The sequence below is a fragment of the Rutidosis leptorrhynchoides genome, chromosome 4, assembly GCF_046630445.1.
Source record: "Rutidosis leptorrhynchoides isolate AG116_Rl617_1_P2 chromosome 4, CSIRO_AGI_Rlap_v1, whole genome shotgun sequence".
Lineage (NCBI taxonomy): Eukaryota > Viridiplantae > Streptophyta > Magnoliopsida > Asterales > Asteraceae > Rutidosis > Rutidosis leptorrhynchoides.
The window spans coordinates 639,222,323-639,246,108 of NC_092336.1; the positions used below are offsets into that span (position 1 = coordinate 639,222,323).

Consider the following 23,786-nt stretch of genomic DNA (forward strand, 5'->3'; position numbering starts at 1 on the left):
TATAGCTCGGATACCAATGTTGTATACATAATAGAATTCGAGACATACCGAATACAAGCAGCGGAAATGAGTAGGATCGACGTTTAGATCACCGGTCGGGAAAGCGATCACGAACGGAAGGGTTTCAAGTTTCACAACCTAATTCCTTCAATGGTTTGCCAAATACCAACTACTTAGTTTCTTTTATGTGTGTATATTCTCTTATTACTTGTGTGTCATACAAGAGATTTTACTCTATTTATAGAGATATGAGTGTACTTATTACCTTGTGTACTATCACAAATAAGTGACTTTACCACTTAAATTGGATCAAACACAAAATAAAGGTAATGGATTTACCACTCAATAGATGGTGGAACAAACACAAAATAAAGGTAATGGATTTACCACTCAATAGATGGTGGAACAAACACAAATGAGTTTGTGGGTGTACCACAAATATAGATGGGCAAAAAAACCGGATCCAGATCCGATCCGGTGACCCGATCCGGAACCGGATCCAAGCAAAACCGGACACAGCAAAAACCGGATCCGGATCCGAGATCCGATCCGGTTCCACCCGGATCCAGTTTTTCAAGAAAACCGGATTTTTTCGGGATATAAACCGGATTTTATCCGATCCGGTTTGGATCCGGATCCGGATCCGATCCGGACCCGGATCCGATCCGGTTTTTCAAAAAACTAGCCGTTTTTTTTTTTTTTTTTTGCATTTTCAGCCTTTTTTTGCAGTTTTGTGAGTTTTTTTTGACCATTTTAACCCCACAAAGTCCATTATAAATACATGGTAATGCCTTGGTTGAAAATGCACCAACAAACATTCTCATATTTATTTCTAAATCACTAAATATTCTCTAATCTCTAGTCTAATTATCCCATAATGGATAATTCACAAGCTTCCGTTTCCGGTTCCGCTTCCGTTGGAACATCTTCACAAGGCTACACTACGGCCGATATTGATTACAAAAAATAAACAAAGCGAAAAGGGGACGTTTGGTCCAAATTCAAGTTGTGTGTAATGAAGGATGGTGCTGAAAAAGCTCGTTGTACACAATGTATGAAGTTCATGGGTGTTTCGGGTAATACAACGTTAAGAAAACATCTTGACAAAAGTTGTAGTGCAAGGCAAGACCCGAGACAACAAACAATGCGGGCCGATGGTTCAATTTTTGAATACGATGCCGAAGCTCTTCGGCAAGATTTGTCAAGGTTTGTCATTCAACAAGCGCTTCCTTTCAACCACTTCGACAATCCAAGGCTTACGGAGCTAATTCGGAATCGACTACAACCGCGATATAGCAATGTAAGTCGTTCTACCTTAAGACGTGACGCCTTTAAATTATGGAAAAAAGCTAAAACTGAAATAATTGAAGGTTTTCGAACATATAAACATAGGGTTTCTATAACTTGTGATGTTTGGAGCGCACCACATGGAACGGCAAATTCTTATTTAGCCGTTACCGCTCATTGGTTTAATCCCGATTCGTGACTTTTAATGAAACGTGTTATCGATTTTAAAATATTTGGTTATCCACATAACGGTAATAATATAAAAAAAGCGTTACAAGACACTTTAGAAGAATATAATTTAATCGATAAAGTTTTTACAATTTCGCTAGATAATGCATCTAATAATGATGCGGCCATGAGTGAGTTAAAAATTGCACTTAGACCGATTTTAAATGGTGCATTTATTCATACACGTTGTGTTGCTCATATTATAAACTTGGGAGATCAAGATTGTTTAACTTTTTGTTCTTCATTAAAAGAAAATTTAGAAGATTATTAGTAACGATTTATCGTACGAGCAACGCACGACATCATAACTATAAGGCTTTTGTTAAAGATTGTCATGGCACTTGGTTAGGTCCTTATTTTGATAATAATACAAGATGGAATTCTACTTGTTTAATGTTCGAAAAATATTTTATGTCAAAAAGAAACGTTAATCGCTTTTAATAGAAAACTACTTAGAAAGGGATTTTTCGAACCAATTAGTGACGACGAATGGGATGACTTGGAATCATTAACAAGTTTTTTACAAGTTTTTAAAGAGGCATCAACAATGTTATCGGGTGTTTATTACCCAACTAGCGTACTAGTTTTAGAACAATTTTATATAATGACGGAAAAAATATGCGAATTTGCGAACTCAAATAATGTTATTTTTAGACAAGCGATTTTTCATATAAGAAAAAAACTAAAAAAATATTTTGGAGAGATACCGAAGGTATTTTTATGTGCGGCCGCACTTGACCCACGATTAAATTTTAATGGGGTTGAACGATTGATGACAACAATATATACCAACTTTGATTGTGTGCATGGTGTTTTTGATGACGAACCCAACTATCTTTTGAACCAAGTACACGCTTTTAATGATGTTTTTGAGAATATGTTTGGTATTTATGCAACAAAATATGGTCGACAATCAAACCCAATTGTTGACCAACCCGGATCATCTTCTCGAAGGAGCCGAGACCTCAAAATAAGTCTTTTTAACTTGGTACGTGAAGACGCTTCCAAACGCGCACGAACATCGGCACCCACAAGCGAGTTGGGAAATTATAAGATGGCAAACTTTGCACTAAACATGAGTGAAGAACAATTTAACAACCTTGACATTTTAAAATGGTGGGAAACAAAACAAGACACATATCCAATATTAAGCATTATGGCTCGTGACTTATTTACCGTTCAAGCTTCAACCGTAGCTTCCGAATCGGCCTTTTCTTTGAGTGGTCGAATTATATCGGAAAGAAGGTCAAGACTTACCCCCAAGCTGTGAAAGTATGTGTATGTTTGAAAGATTATTTGGATGGGGTAGATAGGATACAAGATCAAACTTCATTAGAAGGTCCGTTATATAACGACATTGAAGAATGTATAGAGTTTGAAGAAAATTTAGCGGGATTATCGCCTACAACAACCGAAGAGAATTCCGACAATGAACTAAACGAAGTGGATGAAGGTGACTATGAACCGTTTGATATGGACCAAACCGAAATGAATGTATCGGGTTACCAACAAGCTTACCTTTCTCTAGTTGATGACCCCGCTTTTGAAGACTACGATCGAAGGCACAATCCTCAACGCGCTCAACAAGATAACACATTTGAGTCATTTGACGACTAAAGTATAACGGGTGATGGCCATGCCGAAGCTCGATATACTTTAGTCTTAATACATTATTGGGTGATGGCCATGCCGAAGCTCGAAATGTATTAATTATAATTGTATTGTTCGAATAAAAGTGTTTTTATTTTTACTATTGTATCGTTCGAATAAAAGTGTTATTTATATAATTGTATTGTTCGAATATTGTTATTTATATTATCTATTGTGTTGAGCACTTGAGCGTTATAACTTTTCTTTATACCGATTATATTATTGTTGTCAAACGTTAAAAAAAATAGAACCGGTAAAAATATAATTCGCAAAATCGAATCCTAGTCCAAGAAAAATCCGAAAAAATCCGATCGAGATCCGAAAAAGACCGGTTCCGGAAAAAATTCCGAAAAAAATCCGACGCCGAGAACCGGAACCGGTTCCGAAAAATCCGGACAAAAAAATCCGGTTTTTTTTTGTCCGAATCCGGTTTGTGCATCTATAACCACAAATCATAATAATGATTTCCAACAGTTTTTTTTATTATCTGACCTATATAATTTTTCCTGTTAGGATTAAACAAAATCACCATCAATAACTCACAAGTAGTCGTAAATAAGTCGAGATTGCCTCATTTGATTGATGCTAAGGATCTTTTGTTTTCAAGTTGATGCTTATACAACATGCAACAGTTTAATTGTCTTTTTAAAATGTCTTTCATGCGCTTTCTAAGAAAGCGAGTCATTTTAATACATATGCAAATAAAACATTCCACCTCACTGCTTAGTACATTCAAATGATCTTAAAAGAAGTATAATATAAGTGAATGGTTTTCTTTACATTACATTTAGAAAGTTTTTCAGATATCAATGAAGACCACAATCTTTGTTTAATCTTCAAACAGCGGGCAATTAACAATCGTTCAAAGGGTCCATCATTCTTTATATCAATCTTGAGATTCTTTCAGTTTGTAACGAGGGTAACATCATTGTACTTCTATGTATGATTTCACGGAGATTTTATAAACTAATCATGAGTCCAAGCTTGTGTTCCTAAACTCTGATACCAAATGCTTCTGATCTAAGCAAACACTTCTGAATCGATTTGCTCAATATTTGGGAAGATTTGTCTCAGAATAGTCAAATAGTCTGAAGATTTTGCCTGCGTGATGTAAAATAATGGTCAAATGACATATACCATAAGATAAGACGTGCTTTTTATACCAAAAATCAAGACTTTGCTTAGCTACTTGAATTTGTTTTCTCCTTCTGGATCACATATTTATGAAATTTGATAGCATATGTAATAATCGATATTGTATATGTAATATTTATTTAATAGTCGGTATTTATGTAAAATACATGGCTGATCACATTGTATTACATATACTATCAAAATTTTAAGCCTGAAAATTAAGTATTAACAAGCATTTGGCCATTTGACCAATATATACTTCAGTTATTAGCCACTACAGCATGCGTTGTATTACTTTTTATAATATCAAGCAAGAATATTCTAAGATATACACAAGTCAGATGCTAATTTTAAAAAAGTCACTTGTCATAGAATGGGTTGTACTCTACCAAAAAGAGTACTAGTACTCTTAAAATGAATAAAGAACCATTTTAATAGTTTCACACTTATTTTGGATCTCTCAATACTCTTGATTAAGCTATATAAGCTAAATCGTATGCAGAAGCCCTAATTTTGAACTTAAAAGTACATAAATAATACTTACACATGGATTGTGCTCAAGATAGATAGTGGTGAGCTTCTCTCTCGATCCAGAAACAGCCTCAGCAATGCAATCTAATGATGCCAGCTGATTGTCATTAAACCATAGATCTTCTAAACTGTAATGAGATTACAAACCAATGAAAAGTAGCTAAAAAAGGGATATGATAAGAATTATTCCATATATTCATGTATACAGACCATGTAAGTTTCTCAATGTCTTCAATTGCTGCGAGTTTATTTGAAGAAACATCCAACACACGCAGGTTGGCCAGGGTTGATAAGCCTTCCATTTTTGTAATACCATTATGGCTCAAGTATAGTTCTTCTAAAGAAGTACATTCCTGGATATTGTAAAGATCCATAAACGAAGTTTCAATGCAATACCATTATGGCTCAAGAATAAGAATAAAAAAGTTACCTCTAACCCTTTCATAGAAGTTAGTCGATTGCTTTGCAAACTGAGCTTCTTAATGCATTTTAACCCGCATAAGTTGATGGATTTTATACGATTGCGACCTAACCACAGCTCTTGTAATTTTGTCATGTTGTGTATATTCTCGATCACCTACAAGAGCAAAGCTTAGTGCATAGTTCAAACTATATTCAATAACTAAAGTATGTAGGTTCCTAGGTGGTTTGGCAATCATATATGGGTTTTTTTTTCTTGCAGATACTTTTAGAGAATCAAAATTATTTCTTAAGTAAGTATTTAAAAACCATCCGAGTAAAAAATTCCACATGTCCATGGTCTGTATATTGAGCAATGCAGAAAACAGTTGCAAACAAGTTTTTTGCAGTAAATTAAACCAAGAATTGAGTTTTATACTGTATTAGATAAGGCTTTCATGCTTCTGTTTCATAGTATTGAGAAGATGTATATGGTAAAAAAAAGGGATATGCATCTACCCTAAAGTTGCATACTTGCATGAAACTATTTATCTTTATTGAGTACATGAATTAATTTCAGCCATGTAGTGAACCTGAAATAATCAAACTAGAGAAGCACAGACTCACCCGTAATCGGTTGGAACCAAGTTCAAGAATTTCGAGTTCATTGAGGTGCTCAATCTCCTCAATTTTTGAAACTTCATTTTTTGAGACATAGAGTTCCTTGAGTGTGCTTGATGCCTTTGACAGTCCACTCATTGACGAAATTTCATTGAACGAAACATCAAATACCAAAAGGGTTTTAAATAAGCTAACATCGGGAATATTCTTCAGCTGGTTATCCCTGAGAACTAATTCCTGAACAAACAAAAAAGGTAATTTAATAACCCGCATAAATTTAAATCAACCAAAATAAAAGATGAACTCATAAACCTACAAAGAAGAGATACATTATCTGTTAGTGTTGTTGATTCATAATTTCTTCTATAGAGATAAATCGTTTAAACACCATCCATAACAAATTTACAATTCATTAGTTGTTATCTTCTTGTTAATCTAATAATAATAAAAAAAAGTATTTTCACTCAATGTGCTTAATAAGAACTTTTTCCTTGACAAAGTGGTCACTAAAGGTCTAGAGATCCCCTCTGCATATAAAAACCGCTAATACGACGTTCCATCTCATATGAGTTCAATGAATTACCTGACCCGTGTATCTTAAGCATACTCATAACCACTTAAACGATATAAATCTAGATCATGATTGACAAGGACCTAACTCAAAATTCAATCTTACTGATATTGGATGATGCACGCATCTTTCATCATCTTACTCTATAAAGAGCTTGTAATTTTGTTAACATTATTTGTGGGTGCATGTGTGCCATATTTAACGTAACATAGCCCCTATCAATGTTAATTATTGATATATATCGAAAATTTATACGGTAAGGTCAAAAGTATATCTAACTCTAGAACATGCATATATCATTACCATCTAAACTAACAAACCAAATTTCAGAATGTGCTTTACTACTTTTTCATGTCCTAATTCCAAACTAAAATGTACAGACACATCAAAATTACAAAAGTGAACTCGAGTTTTAACCTAAAATAAATTACTGCCTATCAGCCTATGTATAGTATGCATTATTCTCAATTAAGCTAAATGAACTTTCATCACAATACATAAGAATCTAATATAAACAAATAAATATACATAGATACATATATTACATATATTACATATATATATAGAGCAACTAAAATGTATACCTCGAGTCCAGAAATGGCGTTCCACTGAGAAATCGGGTCGACACCTGCATCATCGAAGAGATTTTGACGAAGAGACAATTTTTTGAGATTTGATAAATTAGATATACGTGAATCTAACTTCTTTAATCGATTTGCGGTCAAATCGATTTCGATCAGGCTCGGTGGGAAGTCGATTGAGTCGAGATCATGAAGCTGATAACTGGTGGCGTCGAGGACAGTTAGCTGTGTTGATTCTTCTTCGTTGTTCATTGGATTGTTAGCTGTTGTTTGTTCCATTGAAACTGCATTTATGAAACCCTAGAAAATGATGTACGAAACGGGCGATGATCTCAGCCAAGGTTGCAAAATTGGCTATTCCTAATTAATAGTTGAAGACTTTGCAAGGATTAATAACATTAATCGGGTATTAATCGGATTGTACTTTATGCATTTTAATATTAAATTTCAAAAATTATATGTGTAAATATAGAATAAAATTATAAACATAAACTTTAACATAATGGTCTAAATTTTGCTAATTTTGTTCAAAAACTATAAATTTCTAGTTTAAATACATGTTAAAATGCTGACCAATTTTGACTTTGACCGACTTTGATTATCAAATTCGATTTTGACCCATATTGACGTTCACTGATTAATTAAACGGATTTTGGAAAATCGGAACGGATTGGTTTTAAAAATGATTAATCGGTGAGTAATCGGGTTTTTTGCAACACTCATCTTAGCAACTCGTGTTTACCACTTTCTTCTTTTCTCAAAAAAGACATTTTTGTGTCGTTGGTCCTACCATTATACACCAAATAATGAACAGCATCCTTTTCATTTTTTTTCTACTTACATCATCCTCTATTTTACAACTTTGTGTTTCAGTGTCCCTCCGTCAACCATTCGTAAGAAATGTCCGTTAAGTCATGACATGTGCACTGCATGTGAGGATAAATTCGACTTTTTACCTTCTTTTTCATCTAAATCTTCACCAAACCATAAATCACCAAGTTCATAACTCGTACGGTGTTCTTATTCACCATTCACTCATGAACTCAAAATTCAGCCTCATTAATTCGTGATTCTTAACCAAATTTGAGTCTAGAAACGTGATCTAGAACATAAACTAAAGCTTCGTGATCAACTTTTATTGATTATCATCAACAAAATCATAGTGAACTCGATCGTGTTCATTGTTTGTTCGAAAAATACAAAGATCGATGAGTTGTGGAAGATTTACTGCATCAAGATATGATCTGAGAACAGTTTTGAACACATCACAGCCTAATAATGCTACGTGAAGCCTAAAATCGAATGGAGAATCACTTCTGAACTCAAGATTTCGAAGTCAAACTATTGTTCTTCACGGTCAACGTTTTAATTCGAGAATTATAGTATGTTTCTGAATCGATTGATGATTGACGAGTGTTAATGTGACGACCCGAAAATTTCTGACCAAATTTAAACTTAATCTTTATATGATTTCAACACGATGAGCAGAGTCTGTAATGTAGAAGTCTCAAAAAGTTTGAACTGTTTCATATATTCAATTGGCCTTCGACTATTTCCGACGATTCACGAACCTGTAATCGTAAATAGAAATGTATATATAAATAATTATACATGTAAATAATTATATATTATAAATTAAATATATTAAAGAACTATTATGTAATTATGACATAAAACTTAAACTTGTTATTTAAAACTGTTTATTTAAATATAGAAAGTAGATTAAATATACATAATTAATCAATGTTAACAAAGTAATAAATGTTATACTCTGAGATTATTTGATTCAATATATATAATTAATAATTATATATTTATCTACTTGATAATTAAAACACAATTATATATATATATATATATATATATATATATATATATATATATATATATATATTAGTTGAAATATATATGTATATCTGATTTTCATACATAATTATTGATTGTATGTAGATTGTAATATATTAAAATGTATAAATATTAAATATTCAATATGTGTTGTCATACAATATATATTATATAATTGGTAAATATTACATAATTAATAATATATAGGGTTAATATATTAAATGAAATTACAAGTTAAAAATATAGTTGTCATGTTAATATTATTATTACTTTCATTAGTATTATCAATATTAATATTAATGTTAAAATCAGTAATATTAATAGTATTATTTTCAATACATAACATATAGATATGGAAATTTGATATATAAGTTGTTATAGTATTATTATTACTAATATTATTATTATCATTAATAATATTAGTATTTATTATTATTATTAACTTTATTATCATCATCATCATTATTATTATTATTATTATTATTATTATTATTATTAATATTATCATATTAGAATTATTATCATTATTCTTAAAAATTAGTATTATTATTTCTACCATCAATATTATTATTATTATTGATATTATCATTATTATTATTAATAACAATATTATTATTATTACATGTATAATTATTAATTATTAATATTAAAATGAAATAAAATATAAAGATAGATAATTACGTGTAATTTATTTAACCATATCAGTTTTTTTTTTCTTTTATTTATTTGTTTATGGCTTCCTGTTAGGCTCGTGATACCAGCAACCCTACAAACTGACTTTGAGCGATCATTTTTTTTTTGGAATCAATCATTCAGACCTCACCATATATTTTCACTTCAGATAACTGCGAAATTAAAAACATATATTTTTTTTTCTTTTCTTCTTCCCTACTCGTTACCTCTGTTTCACTTTCTTTTTTATCAAAATTCGAAATCAAAGCATTTGTTAAAAACTAATAATGCAAAGTTGTTAGGATTGATCTAACTAAACTCTCTGTAAGTTTTCACGTTTCAATTCTTTCGATTGATTACCAATTTCAGAGTCAAAGTTTTGAGATAAAAAGTCAACCGAGTGTTCTAGGATTAAATTGGAGTTATAGGAGTCGTTTCAATTGAAATTAATGATTCATAAAGCTTCCATGAATCATTTGCAACATATTTCGTGTTATGAATTTTGTCTAATACGTTCGAGAAAATGAAATCAGTTTTTTTTTTTATACAACGACGAGCTGTGTAAGTTTTTTTTTATTATTTTATTTTTTTTATTTTTTTTCCTTTCTTTCAATCCAATTACTCATAAACACTAGCCTCTATGTTGAATATTAAACCTTAAAGACGAGCGTATAATGGTTACTAAGCTTAAAATGGTGACTGGATCAAATAATTGTTTGTGAAGAAGAAGATGAACACACATGTAATACGGGTTATATATATATTTTTTTGTTCCTGATATAAATCAGAAAAAGAGGAGCGGAGAAGTGGCAGAATATTGGTGCGGGTGAGCGAGAGGTCTTGGGTTCGAGCCCGGTTCGGGGTGTTTTATTTTTAGAAGAGATTTTGAGGTAGTTTTCAAATTTTAAAAATTATTATTATTATTACTATTATTATTATGATTGTTAATATTATTTTTATCATTATTATTATTGGTATTATACTTATTATTGTTAGTAATATCATTATTGTTAGTATTATTATTAAGTATGATGAATCCTAGAGTTATTATTATTATTAATATTAATTATTGTTATTATTACTAATATTACAATCATTATCATTATTAGTATTATCACTAAATATTATTGTTATTATGGATATTATTAATTTTATAAGACTACTATTAATAAAAGTATTACTATTATTATTATGGTTAGGATTATAAATTGATGTTATAGAAACTTTAGTCACTAGTTTAGAAATTAAATGCGAAGATTATGATTATTATTATGAATATAAAAGTTTTAATGATATTGTTAAGGTTATAATTATAGAAATCTTTACTATAATTATTTTTATGAAAAGGATTAAGTTAAAACTTAATTAGATTATGATTTAAAGAAATTATTAAAATTATTATAATCATTGATATATTTGTTAATATAATACAATATAGTATAAAAATCATTGTTTAAAAATCGTTATTACTTCTAATAACATTATTAATATATCACTTTTATCATTATATATATATATATATATAGTATCACTATTATTTCTAATATTAGTAATGTCATAATTATTAGTAATATCATAATTAGTACTATTGTTATCATCATTTTTATTATTACTAAGTATCATTATTATTATTATTAAAAATATTTTTTAGTTATATAAAACTATATGTAATACATATAACATAACCAAATTTAATATTTTTATATACAAGAAGAATATATGAGACATATATATATTATTAATATAAAAATGATATAATTAAAAAATTATAAATATAAACTTATTCGATTACGATTACGTGTATTAATATATATACAAATGATATAGGTTCGTGAATCCAAGGCCAACCCTGCATTGTTCAATGTCGTCATATGTATTTTTACTACAAAATACAGTAGAGTGAGCTTCATTTGCTCCCTTTTTAAATGTTTTTGTAATATATATTTTTGGGACTGAGAATACATGCGCTGCTTTTATAAATGTTTTACGAAATAGACACAAGTAATCGAAACTACATTCTATGGTTGAATTGTTATATCGGATATCGCCCTTGTTTGGTAGCCTAAGAATTGGTGTTTATTATAATTGCCACCAATTGACGCGAATCCTAAAGATAGATCTATGGGCCTTGACAAGCCCCAGTCAGAGAATTTGAACTGCTTTAGTACTTCGATGTTTATATGTTTGGGGATATTCTAGATGCATTTTGTTAATGTCGGTTACCAGGTGTTCAATCCATATGAATGAATTTTAAACACTTACGAGTGTATGATTATTGAATAAATGAAATCTTGTGGTCTATAAAAATTATGAAAATGATTGATTATGATAAACTAATGAACTCAACAACCTTTTGGTTGACACTTTAAAGCATGTTTATTCTCAGGTATGAAAGAAATCTTCTGATGTGCATTTGCTCATTTTAGAGATATTACTTGGAGTCATTCATGACATATTTCAAAAGACGTTGCATTCGAGTCGTTGAGTTTATCAAGATTATTATTAGGTCAATTATAGTTGGATATATTATGAAATGGTATACATGCCGTCAACTTTCGATGTAATGAAAGTTTATCTTTTAAAAATGAATGCAATGTTTGTAAAATGTATCATATTGAGGTCAAGTACCTCGCGATGTAATCAACTATTGTGAATCATTTATAATGTATATGAACGGGTCCTTTCAGTTAAGGTGATGATTACGAACACATTTCATGATGTAATCATGACCTTAAAGTGTCTGATTTCCGAAATTGGATTTGAAGTTCATCAATGGCGGTTTTTCAAGTTCATCCTTGATTTCCACATTTGTTGTTGTTTTAATCAAAGGTTGATTCACAAAAGTTCTTAGTAGCTTCACTAGGTGTGTTTCAAAACCCTCAAATCAAGTTGGAGCAGTAATTTACCATAAATCAAGTTGGAGCAGTATTAAAACCCCATTTCTAATTTCGATGGTAATATATCTTTTTTTCGTTTCGTGTCTTCAATAAATTGGCTACAGATATGAATCACTTTATGAACTGGGATTGGTTTGGTAATGCTTTGTTCTTATTTAATTTGAACGAGTAAACAGGATAGTATACAATGTTCACAACTTTTTGTGTTTACAAAATTTGGTTTGTGATTGCAACTGTTATTACTTTGGTTTCTTTATGAAATGTCTCGTTCATATCAATTATAAACATTTCATATTAATTGGTTTCGTTGCGAGGTTTTGTCCTCTATATGAGACGTTTTTCAAAGACTGCATTCGTTTTTAAAACAAACCATAACCTTTATTTTATCGATAAAGGTTTATTAGACATAACAAAGATTATCAAGTGATGATAATCTAAAATACATTTTTTCACTCGTCCGTTACATAATGGATTACAATAATATTATACAACAATTTATTTTCCGAATGCAGTTTTTAAACAATATTATACAAGCATGCTGACTCCAAATCTTGTCTTTAACTAGCATGCAACAGCGGAAGCTCTCAATAATCACCTGAGAATAAACATGCTTAAAATATCAACAAAAATGTTAGTGAGTTATAGGTTTAGCCTATATATATATATATATATATATATATATATATATATATATATATATATATATATATATATATATATATATATATATATATATATATATATATATATATATATATATATATATATATATATATATCAAATTGTAATAATAGACCACAAGATTTTCATATTTATAAGCAGAACCTCTCGTCTACATAAAGATAAAATCATTCATATGAATTGAACACCTGGTAACCGACATTAACTTTAATGCATAGAATATCCCCAAACAGAACCTCTTATCTGTATAATAATAATCTCGAAGTACTAAAGCCATCCATAACCTGAATGGGGGTTGTTAGGCCTAATAGATCTATCTTTAGGATTCGCGTCAATTAGGAACAGAACCTCTCGTCTACCTAATTCTTAGGTTACCAAGCTAAAAGGGGTGATATTCGGTTTAATAATCCAACTATAGAATGTAGTTTCGAGTACTTGTGTCTATTTTGTAAAACATTTAAAAAGCTGCATATGTTCTCATCCCAAAAATATTAGATAGTAAAAATGAGACTATAACTAACTTTCACATATTTTCAATTCGTCGAGATTTAAACTTGGCCACGGGTTGATTCACAAACCTATAACAAATATATATATATATATATATATATATATATCAAAATATGATCGAAATATATTCACAACATTATATATATATATATATATATATATATATATATATATATATATATATATATATATATATATATATATATATATATATATATCAAAATATGATCGAAATATATTCACAACATTTTTATTACGTGTTGACGTTTTAAGTTGTTAAATTAGCAGTCCAACGTTAGTAGTCCACAATTAGTAGTTCACAGTTAATAGTACAGAAATAAATCGATATATATTATCTCGAATCAATCTACGACCCAGTGTATACAAGTCTCAGACTCGATCACAACTCAAGGTATATATATTATTTTGAAATCAACCTCAACCCTGTATAGCTAACTCGAACATTACCGCATATCTAATGACCCGTCCTAATCCATCTGGACGAATACATTACATTTGGTTACATCACGAGGTACTTGACCTCTATATGATACATTTTACAAACATTGCATTCGTTTTTAAAAGACAAACTTTCATTACATCAAAAGTTGACAGCATGCATACCATTTCATAATATATCCAATTATAATTGACTTAATAATAATCTTGATGAACTCAACGACTCGAATGCAACGTCTTTTGAAATATGTCATGAATGACTCCAAGTAGTATCTCTAAAATGAGCAAATGCACAGCGGAAGATTTCTTTCATACCTGAGAATAAACATGCTTTAAAGTGTCAACCAAAAGGTTGGTGAGTTCATTAGTTTATCGTAATCAGTCATTTTCATAATTTTAATAGACCACAAGATTTTCTTTATTCAATAATCATACACTCACAAGTGTTTAAAAATCATTCATATGGATTGAACACCTGGTAACCCGACATTAACATCATGCATATAGAATATACCCAAAACAGAAATCCATCTGTATAATATAAACTCGAAGTACTAAAGCATACCATTTTCCAGTATGGGGGGAGTTAGTGCCCGTAGATCTACCTTTAGGATTCACGTTAATTAGGGTGTCTGTTCCCTAATTCTTAGGTTACCAAGCTAAAAGGGGTGATATTCGATTCGATAATCCAACCATAGAATGTAGTTTCGATTACTTGTGTCTATGTCGTAAAACAGTTATAAAAATAGCGCATGTATTCTCAGTCCCAAAAATATATATTGCAAAAGCATTTAAAAAGGGAGCAAATGAAACTCAATATACTGTATTTTGTAGTAAAAATACATATGACTGCATTAAACAAGTGTAGGGTTGGCCTCAGATTCACGAACCTATATCATTTGTATATTTATTAATATACATGGTTGTAATCGAACAAATATATATATATATATATATATATATATATATATATATATATATATATAAATTTATTAGTTATATCCTTTTTATATTAATAATATATATGTTTCATATATTTATTTTGTATATAAAAATATTAAATTTTGTTATGTTATATGTATTAAATATATTTATATACAAATATCATTTGTTTGTTAAAGTAGTATTTTAAGATAATATTTTAAGTGATAATAATAATAATAATAATGATAGTACTAATATTAATAAATATGATAATAGTATTAATAATTCTATAAATGATAATATAAATGATAGTTTTTATAATAAATCTCATAATAATGATAATATTAGTAGTTTTTAATAGAATAAATAACTTAATAATAATGGTCATGAAAATATTAATTTTTGGTAATAATACTTAGTTCTTAATAATAATAATTACAAAAATATCTATTTTGTTAATATTGATAATAAGTTTAATTATAACCCTACTATAATCATATTATCAATAATAATGATAATGATTTTATTACTAATACTTTTGTTGCTAATAACAATAATAATACTAACAATTTATAAAATGACACTAATAATAATATTTAAAATGATAAATTGTATTATGTTTATAATAATGATAATAATAATAATAATAATAATCATAGTTATAATAATAATAATAATAATAATAATAATAATAATAATAATAATAATAATAATAATAATAATAATAATAATAATAATAATAATAATAATAATAATAATAATAATAATAATAATAATAATAAAGATAATAATAATAATAACAAAAATAATAAAAGTGCTACCTTAATGAAACAAGCTTTAAAAAAAATAAATGCCCCTGCCCGGACTTGAACCCGTAACCTCCCACTCATCCACAAACACCCTTAACCACTAGTCTGTTTCTATTATTCTGTTAAAATTCGAAACCCATTTATAATAAACCCAATTATTCTGTTTTCATCTTCTTCATACATTCATCACAATGAAACCAATATCATAATCATACCATCTTTATCATCTTATTATCATAATCAGAATCATCCTCATTAACTTTAACGCCATCATCATTACACCATTAAACATCATTCATCATCATGTTTTTAACTCATCATCATCAACGGCTTAATTGCCATTAACATCATTATTCGATTGGGCCTGCTAATCTTGTTGGGCTTAATGTTACAAGGAATAAGTTGGGCCAGAAATGAATATTCGGGCTTGTAAATGATTCGGATGGAAGAAATAAAACGCTGAGCAACAAACTTCTGTTTTTTTTTTTTTTTAAACAAGTGGGGGTTATGTTTTTCGGCCACAAAGGGCAAATAAAACACGCATTAACGGCAGGTTATTGATGATCTTTTTGGGTCTTGTTCGATTGATAGAAACTAGCAACAGTAATAACGGATAACAGCAACTATACTTGATAGGTGGTGGCGGTTAGTGGTGTTAGGAGGATGGTGGTTTTGGTGTGTTTTGGGTCGTTGGATAACAACAACAGAGGTGACATGAGCAGCTGCAATGAATGGTGGTATTCGATGATCATCAAAGTGACGGGTTTTGGGTTATACGATGGTAGAAGAAATGGTGACCCTTCTTGGTTAAGCACTGCAACGATAATAACAAGTGGGTTCATGTTTGGATCGACAAAACAGTAACAAAAAGTAGGGTGTTCAAGGTTGACAGTGGCATTCGAAAGGCAGAGGTTGGTGATGGTCTTCTTCGAACGTAACTGAAGCAAAACATCAGGTGTTTGATGGTGATCAAAAGTGGATGTGGAGGTGAAGTGGTTTTCGAATAAAAATATAAACATAACGAGTAGTAGTGGGTTCGATCAAGAAAAGAAACAAAAGAATAAGGTGGTGGTTTCGGATTCTCAAAGAATAAAACGAAGAAGAAGGTGATTCGATGGTGGTTTTATTTTGGGTGTTTACAGCATCACAATAGTGGCGAGTGGTGTTTGGTGATGGAAAAACATAAACAGTGGGCATGCAACAACACTTAATACACTTAATACACTTAATATCATACGGGAGATCCAAGAAAAACGTGGGGAGTCTGGAAAATTTCTAAGCAAATTTCAGAAAATCAAGTAGAAGTTTCAAAACCAGATGGCTCACGATGAAAACTAACGTTTGGACCTCTCAAGATTTCACAATAGGATTATATTGTAAAGTTCACATTTAACACTAAGGGGGAGATTGTTAGGACCTCGAAGTTGTATAGTGTTAATGTGAATCAAGCTTAAATGAAGGTTCCTTAGAAGAGGGCTATATAAGGAACCTATGTAGTCCTAATTAGATAGCCATTGTATTGTAACCGAGTTCTAGAAGCTGTGGAATTTAATTTGTACCGATTCTCTCTAGTACCGAGTCTCCTTCTTACATACCGAATCTCATTCTATCTTATCATTTCTCTCAATCTCAACATGATCTGACCTATCAATTGGCATAGTTGGTTAATTAGTCCTTGGATGTATGTTTAGTCGTGTGGGTGCAATCTTTGCTCCCAAATTGTAAATACCTCGTTTGATTGATTGGGTTATATTTAGGGATGGCAATGGATACCCGATCCAGTGGATATCCATCCGATCCACCCGATTATTCGTGGATATGGACGATCTAAATGGATATGGATATGGATGTGGATGAAAAAAATTCATCCATGGATGAACCCGCTTTCACCCGAAATAACTAAATATATAAATTTATCACTCAAATTAGTATCATTTATGTAGTGATATTTCATTAATTATATTCATATTCATCTTTCTTTATATTTTCTCTAAAAATATAACTTTCTTCTTATATTTTGTTTTGTTTAAATAATCAAATGTATTTATCGTACTTTGGTGGTTTAAATGTGATTACATGTAACTAAAAGTAAGCAACTTACATGTCGATATCTTTACACGTTTAATAGGTTATCTATTGAATATTTGTTATATAGATTAGTAAAATGTGACTTTCGGTCGCATAAACTATTAAAAATATTACTTTTGATCGTATACAGTGAACCACCGCTTATAATTGTTAAAAATAAAATAAATTTAAACGGATATGGATAATTATTCATTAACCCGCTTCACCCGACGGATATGAATATGGATGGATGAAAAGTAAAAAAAATAAACGGATATGGATATGGATATGGATACGGCATCACCCGATCCATATCCGATCCCTAGTTATATTCGATCCTTGTGGATATATCCTTGTTGTAATTTTAAAATTATATAATAAAATTATTTTGCTTTTCAAAAAAAAAAAAACAACAAAATTTAATTTTCTATAACTAAATCAATCAAACGCACATGATTTGAATAGTGAAATCTTGAAAGCAAAAAAAAAAAAAAAAAAAAAAAAAAAAACTTGGTGTAGGTATATCTAGTTTGTTTACTCTTTCAAGCCTTTCACGTTTGGTTTCATTTGTATTGGTTTATGGTTTATGATCCTTCACTATTCGGTGAAAGTTTATTTTATTTTAATGGTAACGGTAATCATTTTTCTTAAAAAGAAAAGAAAAAAAACTATTTATATAAATATATATAATAAATTATACGTAGTAAATTTTTATAATATTACATTACTACAATACAATTTAATAAATTCTTCCCCAAGAAACACCAATGCCCTGCCCATATTAAATCGTTACTTTCTGTCCCAAGATCATAAACCCTAAAACAGTAAACCACTAAACCCTTATTCGAACACCATTATCATGGGTACCCCAGAAAGCTCACGCGAACCATGCCCTGACAGAATCCTCGACGACGTTGGCGGCGCGTTCGCTATGGGCGCCGTCGGCGGCTCCGCTTTCCACTTTATTAAAGGCACATACAATTCACCGGCTGGTCAACGTATTCTTGGAGGTGTTGACGCCGTTCGTATAAACGCACCACGTATCGGCGGATCATTCGCCGTATGGGGCGGTTTATTCTCAGCGTTTGATTGCACGATGGTGTACGCTCGTCAGAAAGAAGATCCGTGGAATTCGATTTTCGCCGGTGCGGCTACCGGAGGTGTGTTAGCGATGAGACAAGGGTTTATGTCCGCAACTAGATCTGCGTTTTTTGGGGGAGTGTTGTTGGCTTTGATTGAAGGTGCTGGAATTACGATGAATAGGATTATGAGTGCACAACAACAGATGCCGATTATGATTGAGGGTGAGCCGGAGAGTTCGGGATCTCAGATGCCGGAAAAGTCTAATTTCAGTGGGTGGTTTCAGGATATGTTTGGTGGTAAGGAAGAGGAGGTGAAACCTTCTGTGAAAACTGAAGTTTTGGAGAGTTTTGATACACCACCACCTGCGCCAACGTTTGATTTTTAGAGATGAATTTGATGCAGTGGGGAAGACGTTAACAATTAATGAAAAAGTTGAGTTTGAGACATAGTTATATGATATGATCTAGAAATGTAGGTACTAAAGTTTATATCAGATAATTATTTAGGTCGTATTTGATATGAATTTACATATTTATTTATCTGCTGATCTGATTTAAGATGCCTGTTTAGGTTTGGGAAATTGGTATGTTATATCATATACTTATATGGTTTGTTTTATGACTTTATTATTGTGGTTTCAATACATGCATATATACTCATTTGGTTGGATTCTAGACCGTTTATAAATAATCTTCAAAATCATCAGTTTGGTTCAATTATTGTAGTCGTGTGATTTAGTCTATCTCGAATTAAAATGACATCATCGGATTGGGATTGGCTGATGCGCCTGTACGTAGCAAATGCTTCAACCATGCCTGATGATTTTATTTATGTATTGAACTAGGGGTGTGCATGGTCCGGGTGGGAGCGAAAAAAACCGAGGACCGAGGAGGAATAGAAACCGAAACCGAAATAACCGAGAATATTTGGTCCGGTCCTTGGTCCATATATCTTCATTATTTCGGGTTTCGGTCCGGTCCGGGCCAAACCCGAAAAGACCATTGGTCTGGACCAAACCGAGAAAACATATATATTTGTGACCCACATATATTAGGTTACTAATATATCCTTGATATTAATATACATATTTATTTATTATGACAATGATCCTATAGATATTACGTTACATATATACTAACATACAATACACCATAACTATGTAAACAATATCTTAATAACAATAGGAATTTTAGTTATCGTACCATATCTTGGAGTCAGAGCAAATAATGGATTACAAATTACAATTGATATATGATGAACTCTATAAGGTCATTTCTATGTATATACATATGCATAAATATACGCTATCATAGTTCTACTTTGATTTTGAACTTGGATTGGTTTATTTATATGATTTAAGTTTTTTTCATTTGTGTATGACATATATTGATAATTATATGAAGTGCGTTATAAATAATTGTAATGACCCGCAATTTTTCAGATCATTCTATACTTATAAGATTAATATTTACATAAATTAAACTTACCAACATGATAAGCAATCCAAATTGTTGAGAATTATGTTTTGAAAAGAGTTTTACACAACGTTTGACCGTCTAGTTGACCGATGATATCACGAACTATATAACATATGATAATTATACGTTTGTGTATATATATGTATATATACATATTTAACATGATCTAAGAATGTTGTAATATCTCATTTTATATTAATAACAATAAGTTATAAGTATATTTTGAAACTACTAACTTAAGTTTTCAAAACGATAACCATACGTAACGTTATTTGACATAAATACTTATGACCTATAATGTTTATACATATATCGTATAAGTAATGTATTTAATCACTTTTTAAGGATTTAAATACATAAAACAATATAAGTATATTCACAAAAGATAGCTATATTTGAATCCTCGTTCCGTTTTCACAAGATTTCTATACGTATATCTAGAGTATATGTACTCGTATCATACCTAACTTCTATACGTATTTACTATTGGTATATATACATCAAATCACCACCAACCAGCCCTTGTTCATGCCTTATGTATAAGGTAATTACTTTTGTATGATTGCTTGACTAATTACATAAAAATACAACATGAAAACTTGTCTTTGTCTCCTTTGATTCACGTTTTTAAGACCATGGGGGGGATCATCATTTGATTCAAATTCTATCTTCATTTCTTAGTTAAACACCCACACACTTATAATCCTTAAACCCTTAATCAATTCAGCAAAGTTACCATGAAGATCTAGCTTCAAAAACATCACTTAATCACCATAAGAAAACCCTTACAAAAACACTTCAAGAATCCTTCCAAGAACACAAGTTTACTTCCAATCTTTCATCCAACTCCACCACTCTTTTGGTTCTAGGTTTTTACTCCTCTTTTACAGCAACCTTGTCCAAGTAACTTGAGGTAGTAACTTTGTTCATAACCTTATTCGATTCATATATATATAGCTATCTTATTTTATGGTATACAATTTTAACAACAAGAACATAGTTTGAATGATTTCAAACTTGTTTGCAAACTAAATAGATCCTTCTAACTTAACTTTTAAAATACTTCAAGACCTGTAATATATCAAAATATATGCTAATTTAACAAGGTATAACTTGGTTTTTCAAAGAACACCTTAAAAACTGAATTTACGACGTCGGAGTGCAACCGGGGGCTGTTTTGGGTTGGATAATTAAAAACCATCTTGAACTTTGAATTGGAGGTTTATTCTCTGGAAAATTGATATTTACTATGAATATGATAACACATAAAAATTTCATGATTTAACTCAAAGTATAAGTATTTTTAGAAAAATAATCATTTAAAGTTGTTTACATGATGGAAAATGATCAACTTCATAAGTTTCACCAAAGTTTGACCTATGACCTGTGATTTCGAATACAAACTAAGGTATTTGCAGTTCATATTCTTAAAGAGGGACTCGATCCAAGGAAGTGGCAAGTTGAACCAACGAAAACGGAGTTGTAACGAAGAAACTATGACCAAAACAAAATCGGATATCCAAAACTAGTTTAGCCACGAAAATAATTGGAGAAAAATTAAATAAATCACATCTTTTTAAAATAACATGATATTTTATATATATGTACTCATAATTTAATTTTATATATTTCAGGATCACCCGTAAACAATACGAGAAGATTAATCGTAAGATCCCATGATTGTACGCAACACGTCATTTGACAACACCGGTACTTTATGTACGCAACACGTCATTTGACAACACCGGTACCGTGGGTCAAGATTAATCCCGACCAATACGAATATGATGGGGTTTTATTTATTTCGATGGGGGTTTTATTTATTTATTAAACACCTAAAAATGAACCATTAAAATTGAATTGCTAACTACGGACTAAGAAGACATTAAAAGTATTATAAGTATATATATGTGACGATTGTTTAAAATGAAAATATATTGATATATTATATATGGATAGGTTCGTGATATCAACCGGAGACCAAGTCAAAATATATATATCTTCAAGGCAAAAGTGAGTATATAGTCCCACTTTTAAACTCTAAGTATTTCGGGATGAGAATACATGTATTTTATGTTTTACGTTATGGACACAAGTAACTGAAAAATATATTCTACGTTGAGTTGTACCACTGGCATATTTCCCTGTAGCTTGGTAACTATTATTTACAGCGGTATTGTAAACGCGAATCCTGTTGATAGATCTATCGGGCCTGACAACCCCAACCGGACTGGACGACCAGTATTCAACGGTTGCACAGTACTTCGTTTCGTGACTACACTTGGTACGGTGTAGTAAGATTTCATAATAAAGGGAATATGCGACGTGATTAAATGTTAAGTATGGTTACCAAGTGCTCAACCACTTAGAATATTTTTATTAAAATGTTTACATATGAAATCTTGTGGTCTATATTTATACAGCTGCCGGCATTAAACCTATATCTCACCAACTTTATGTTGACGTTTTAAACATGTCTATTCTCAGGTGATAACTAAAAGCTTCCGCTGCAACATGTTGAATTTAAGCAAGATCTTGAGTATGCATATTTGTGTCAAAAATAAAACTGCATATCCGAGGAATTGTAATGTAAAATATGCTAGAAATCGTATTGTTATCATCACATGTAAAGTTTGTAAGTCTAAGATTATCGCTAAACGATAATCATCTTTATATTGTCTAAAGCTTGTATTAACATAAGAGTTATGGTTTGTAATGTAAAATAAATGCAGTTGTTCTTTTAAAAATGTCGCATATAGAGGTCAATACCTCGCAATGAAATCATACGTTATCTAACTCGTTCTTATGGTTAAGGACGGGTTATGACATGTGGTATCAGAGCGGTGGTCTTAGCGAACCAGGTTTGCATTAGTGTGTCTAACTGATAAGTCGTTAGGATACATTAGTAAGTCTGGACTTTGACCGGGTCTGATTTAAAAACCATTGCTTATCATTGTTGGTTAAAATTTATATGTAAATATTATGTAGTACTAATGGGTTAGTTGTTGTGTGATAGATGTCGGGCTCAAAACTTGTTATCACATTCAGCGACTCCGAACCAGAATCTTCAGATGGTGTTTCAGTCATTAACCTATCCGATGACGAAAATAATATCTTTGGGGAAGACTCACAAATTCCGGATGAACCAACTATAGAGAACCCGGAAAGTGAACCCGAGGAGGAAAGTGAACCCGAGGAGGAAAGTGAACCCGAGGAAGAAATACAGGAAATTACGAAAGACAAGTTCGAACTAGGAAAGAAACGAAAGGCTAATGAATTAGAAAATTCAAATCCCGAGTTTAGTAAGGATGATGTGGCATCAACTCCACTAGACACTACCACCCCTATTCCCGCTATTC

The 23,786-nt window shown here is 30.8% G+C and overlaps 2 protein-coding genes across 2 annotated transcripts; one reads left to right on the forward strand and one right to left on the reverse strand.

Annotated features, from left to right (window-relative positions):
* Window positions 1–3,809: 3,809 nt before the first annotated feature.
* On the reverse strand, window positions 3,810–7,329 carry LOC139904308 (protein phosphatase 1 regulatory inhibitor subunit PPP1R7 homolog). The gene is made up of 6 exons (XM_071886243.1): window positions 7,006–7,329; window positions 5,857–6,087; window positions 5,261–5,407; window positions 5,041–5,183; window positions 4,844–4,958; window positions 3,810–4,266 (listed from the first exon to the last, which is right to left on the reverse strand). The coding sequence occupies exons 1-6, from the start codon at window positions 7,279–7,281 to the stop codon at window positions 4,186–4,188; spliced, it is 993 nt and encodes a 330-aa protein (XP_071742344.1). The 5' UTR covers window positions 7,282–7,329; the 3' UTR covers window positions 3,810–4,185.
* Window positions 7,330–18,725: 11,396 nt separating this feature from the next.
* Window positions 18,726–19,334, forward strand: LOC139904309 (mitochondrial import inner membrane translocase subunit TIM17-2-like). Its single transcript, XM_071886244.1, has one exon. The coding sequence runs from the start codon at window positions 18,726–18,728 to the stop codon at window positions 19,332–19,334; it is 609 nt and encodes a 202-aa protein (XP_071742345.1).
* The last annotated feature ends 4,452 nt before the right edge of the window (window positions 19,335–23,786 follow it).

Coding starts and splice junctions, on each gene's coding strand:
- LOC139904309 (XM_071886244.1), top strand. CDS start 18,726: ATGGGTACCCCAGAAAGCTCACGCGAACCATGCCCTGACAGAATCCTC.
- LOC139904308 (XM_071886243.1), bottom strand. CDS start 7,281: ATGGAACAAACAACAGCTAACAATCCAATGAACAACGAAGAAGAATCA. Junction 5,408..5,856: donor TTGGTTCCAACCGATTACGG/GTGAGTCTGTGC, acceptor TTGCTCTTGTAG/GTGATCGAGAATATACACAA. Junction 4,959..5,040: donor GACATTGAGAAACTTACATG/GTCTGTATACAT, acceptor ATCTCATTACAG/TTTAGAAGATCTATGGTTTA.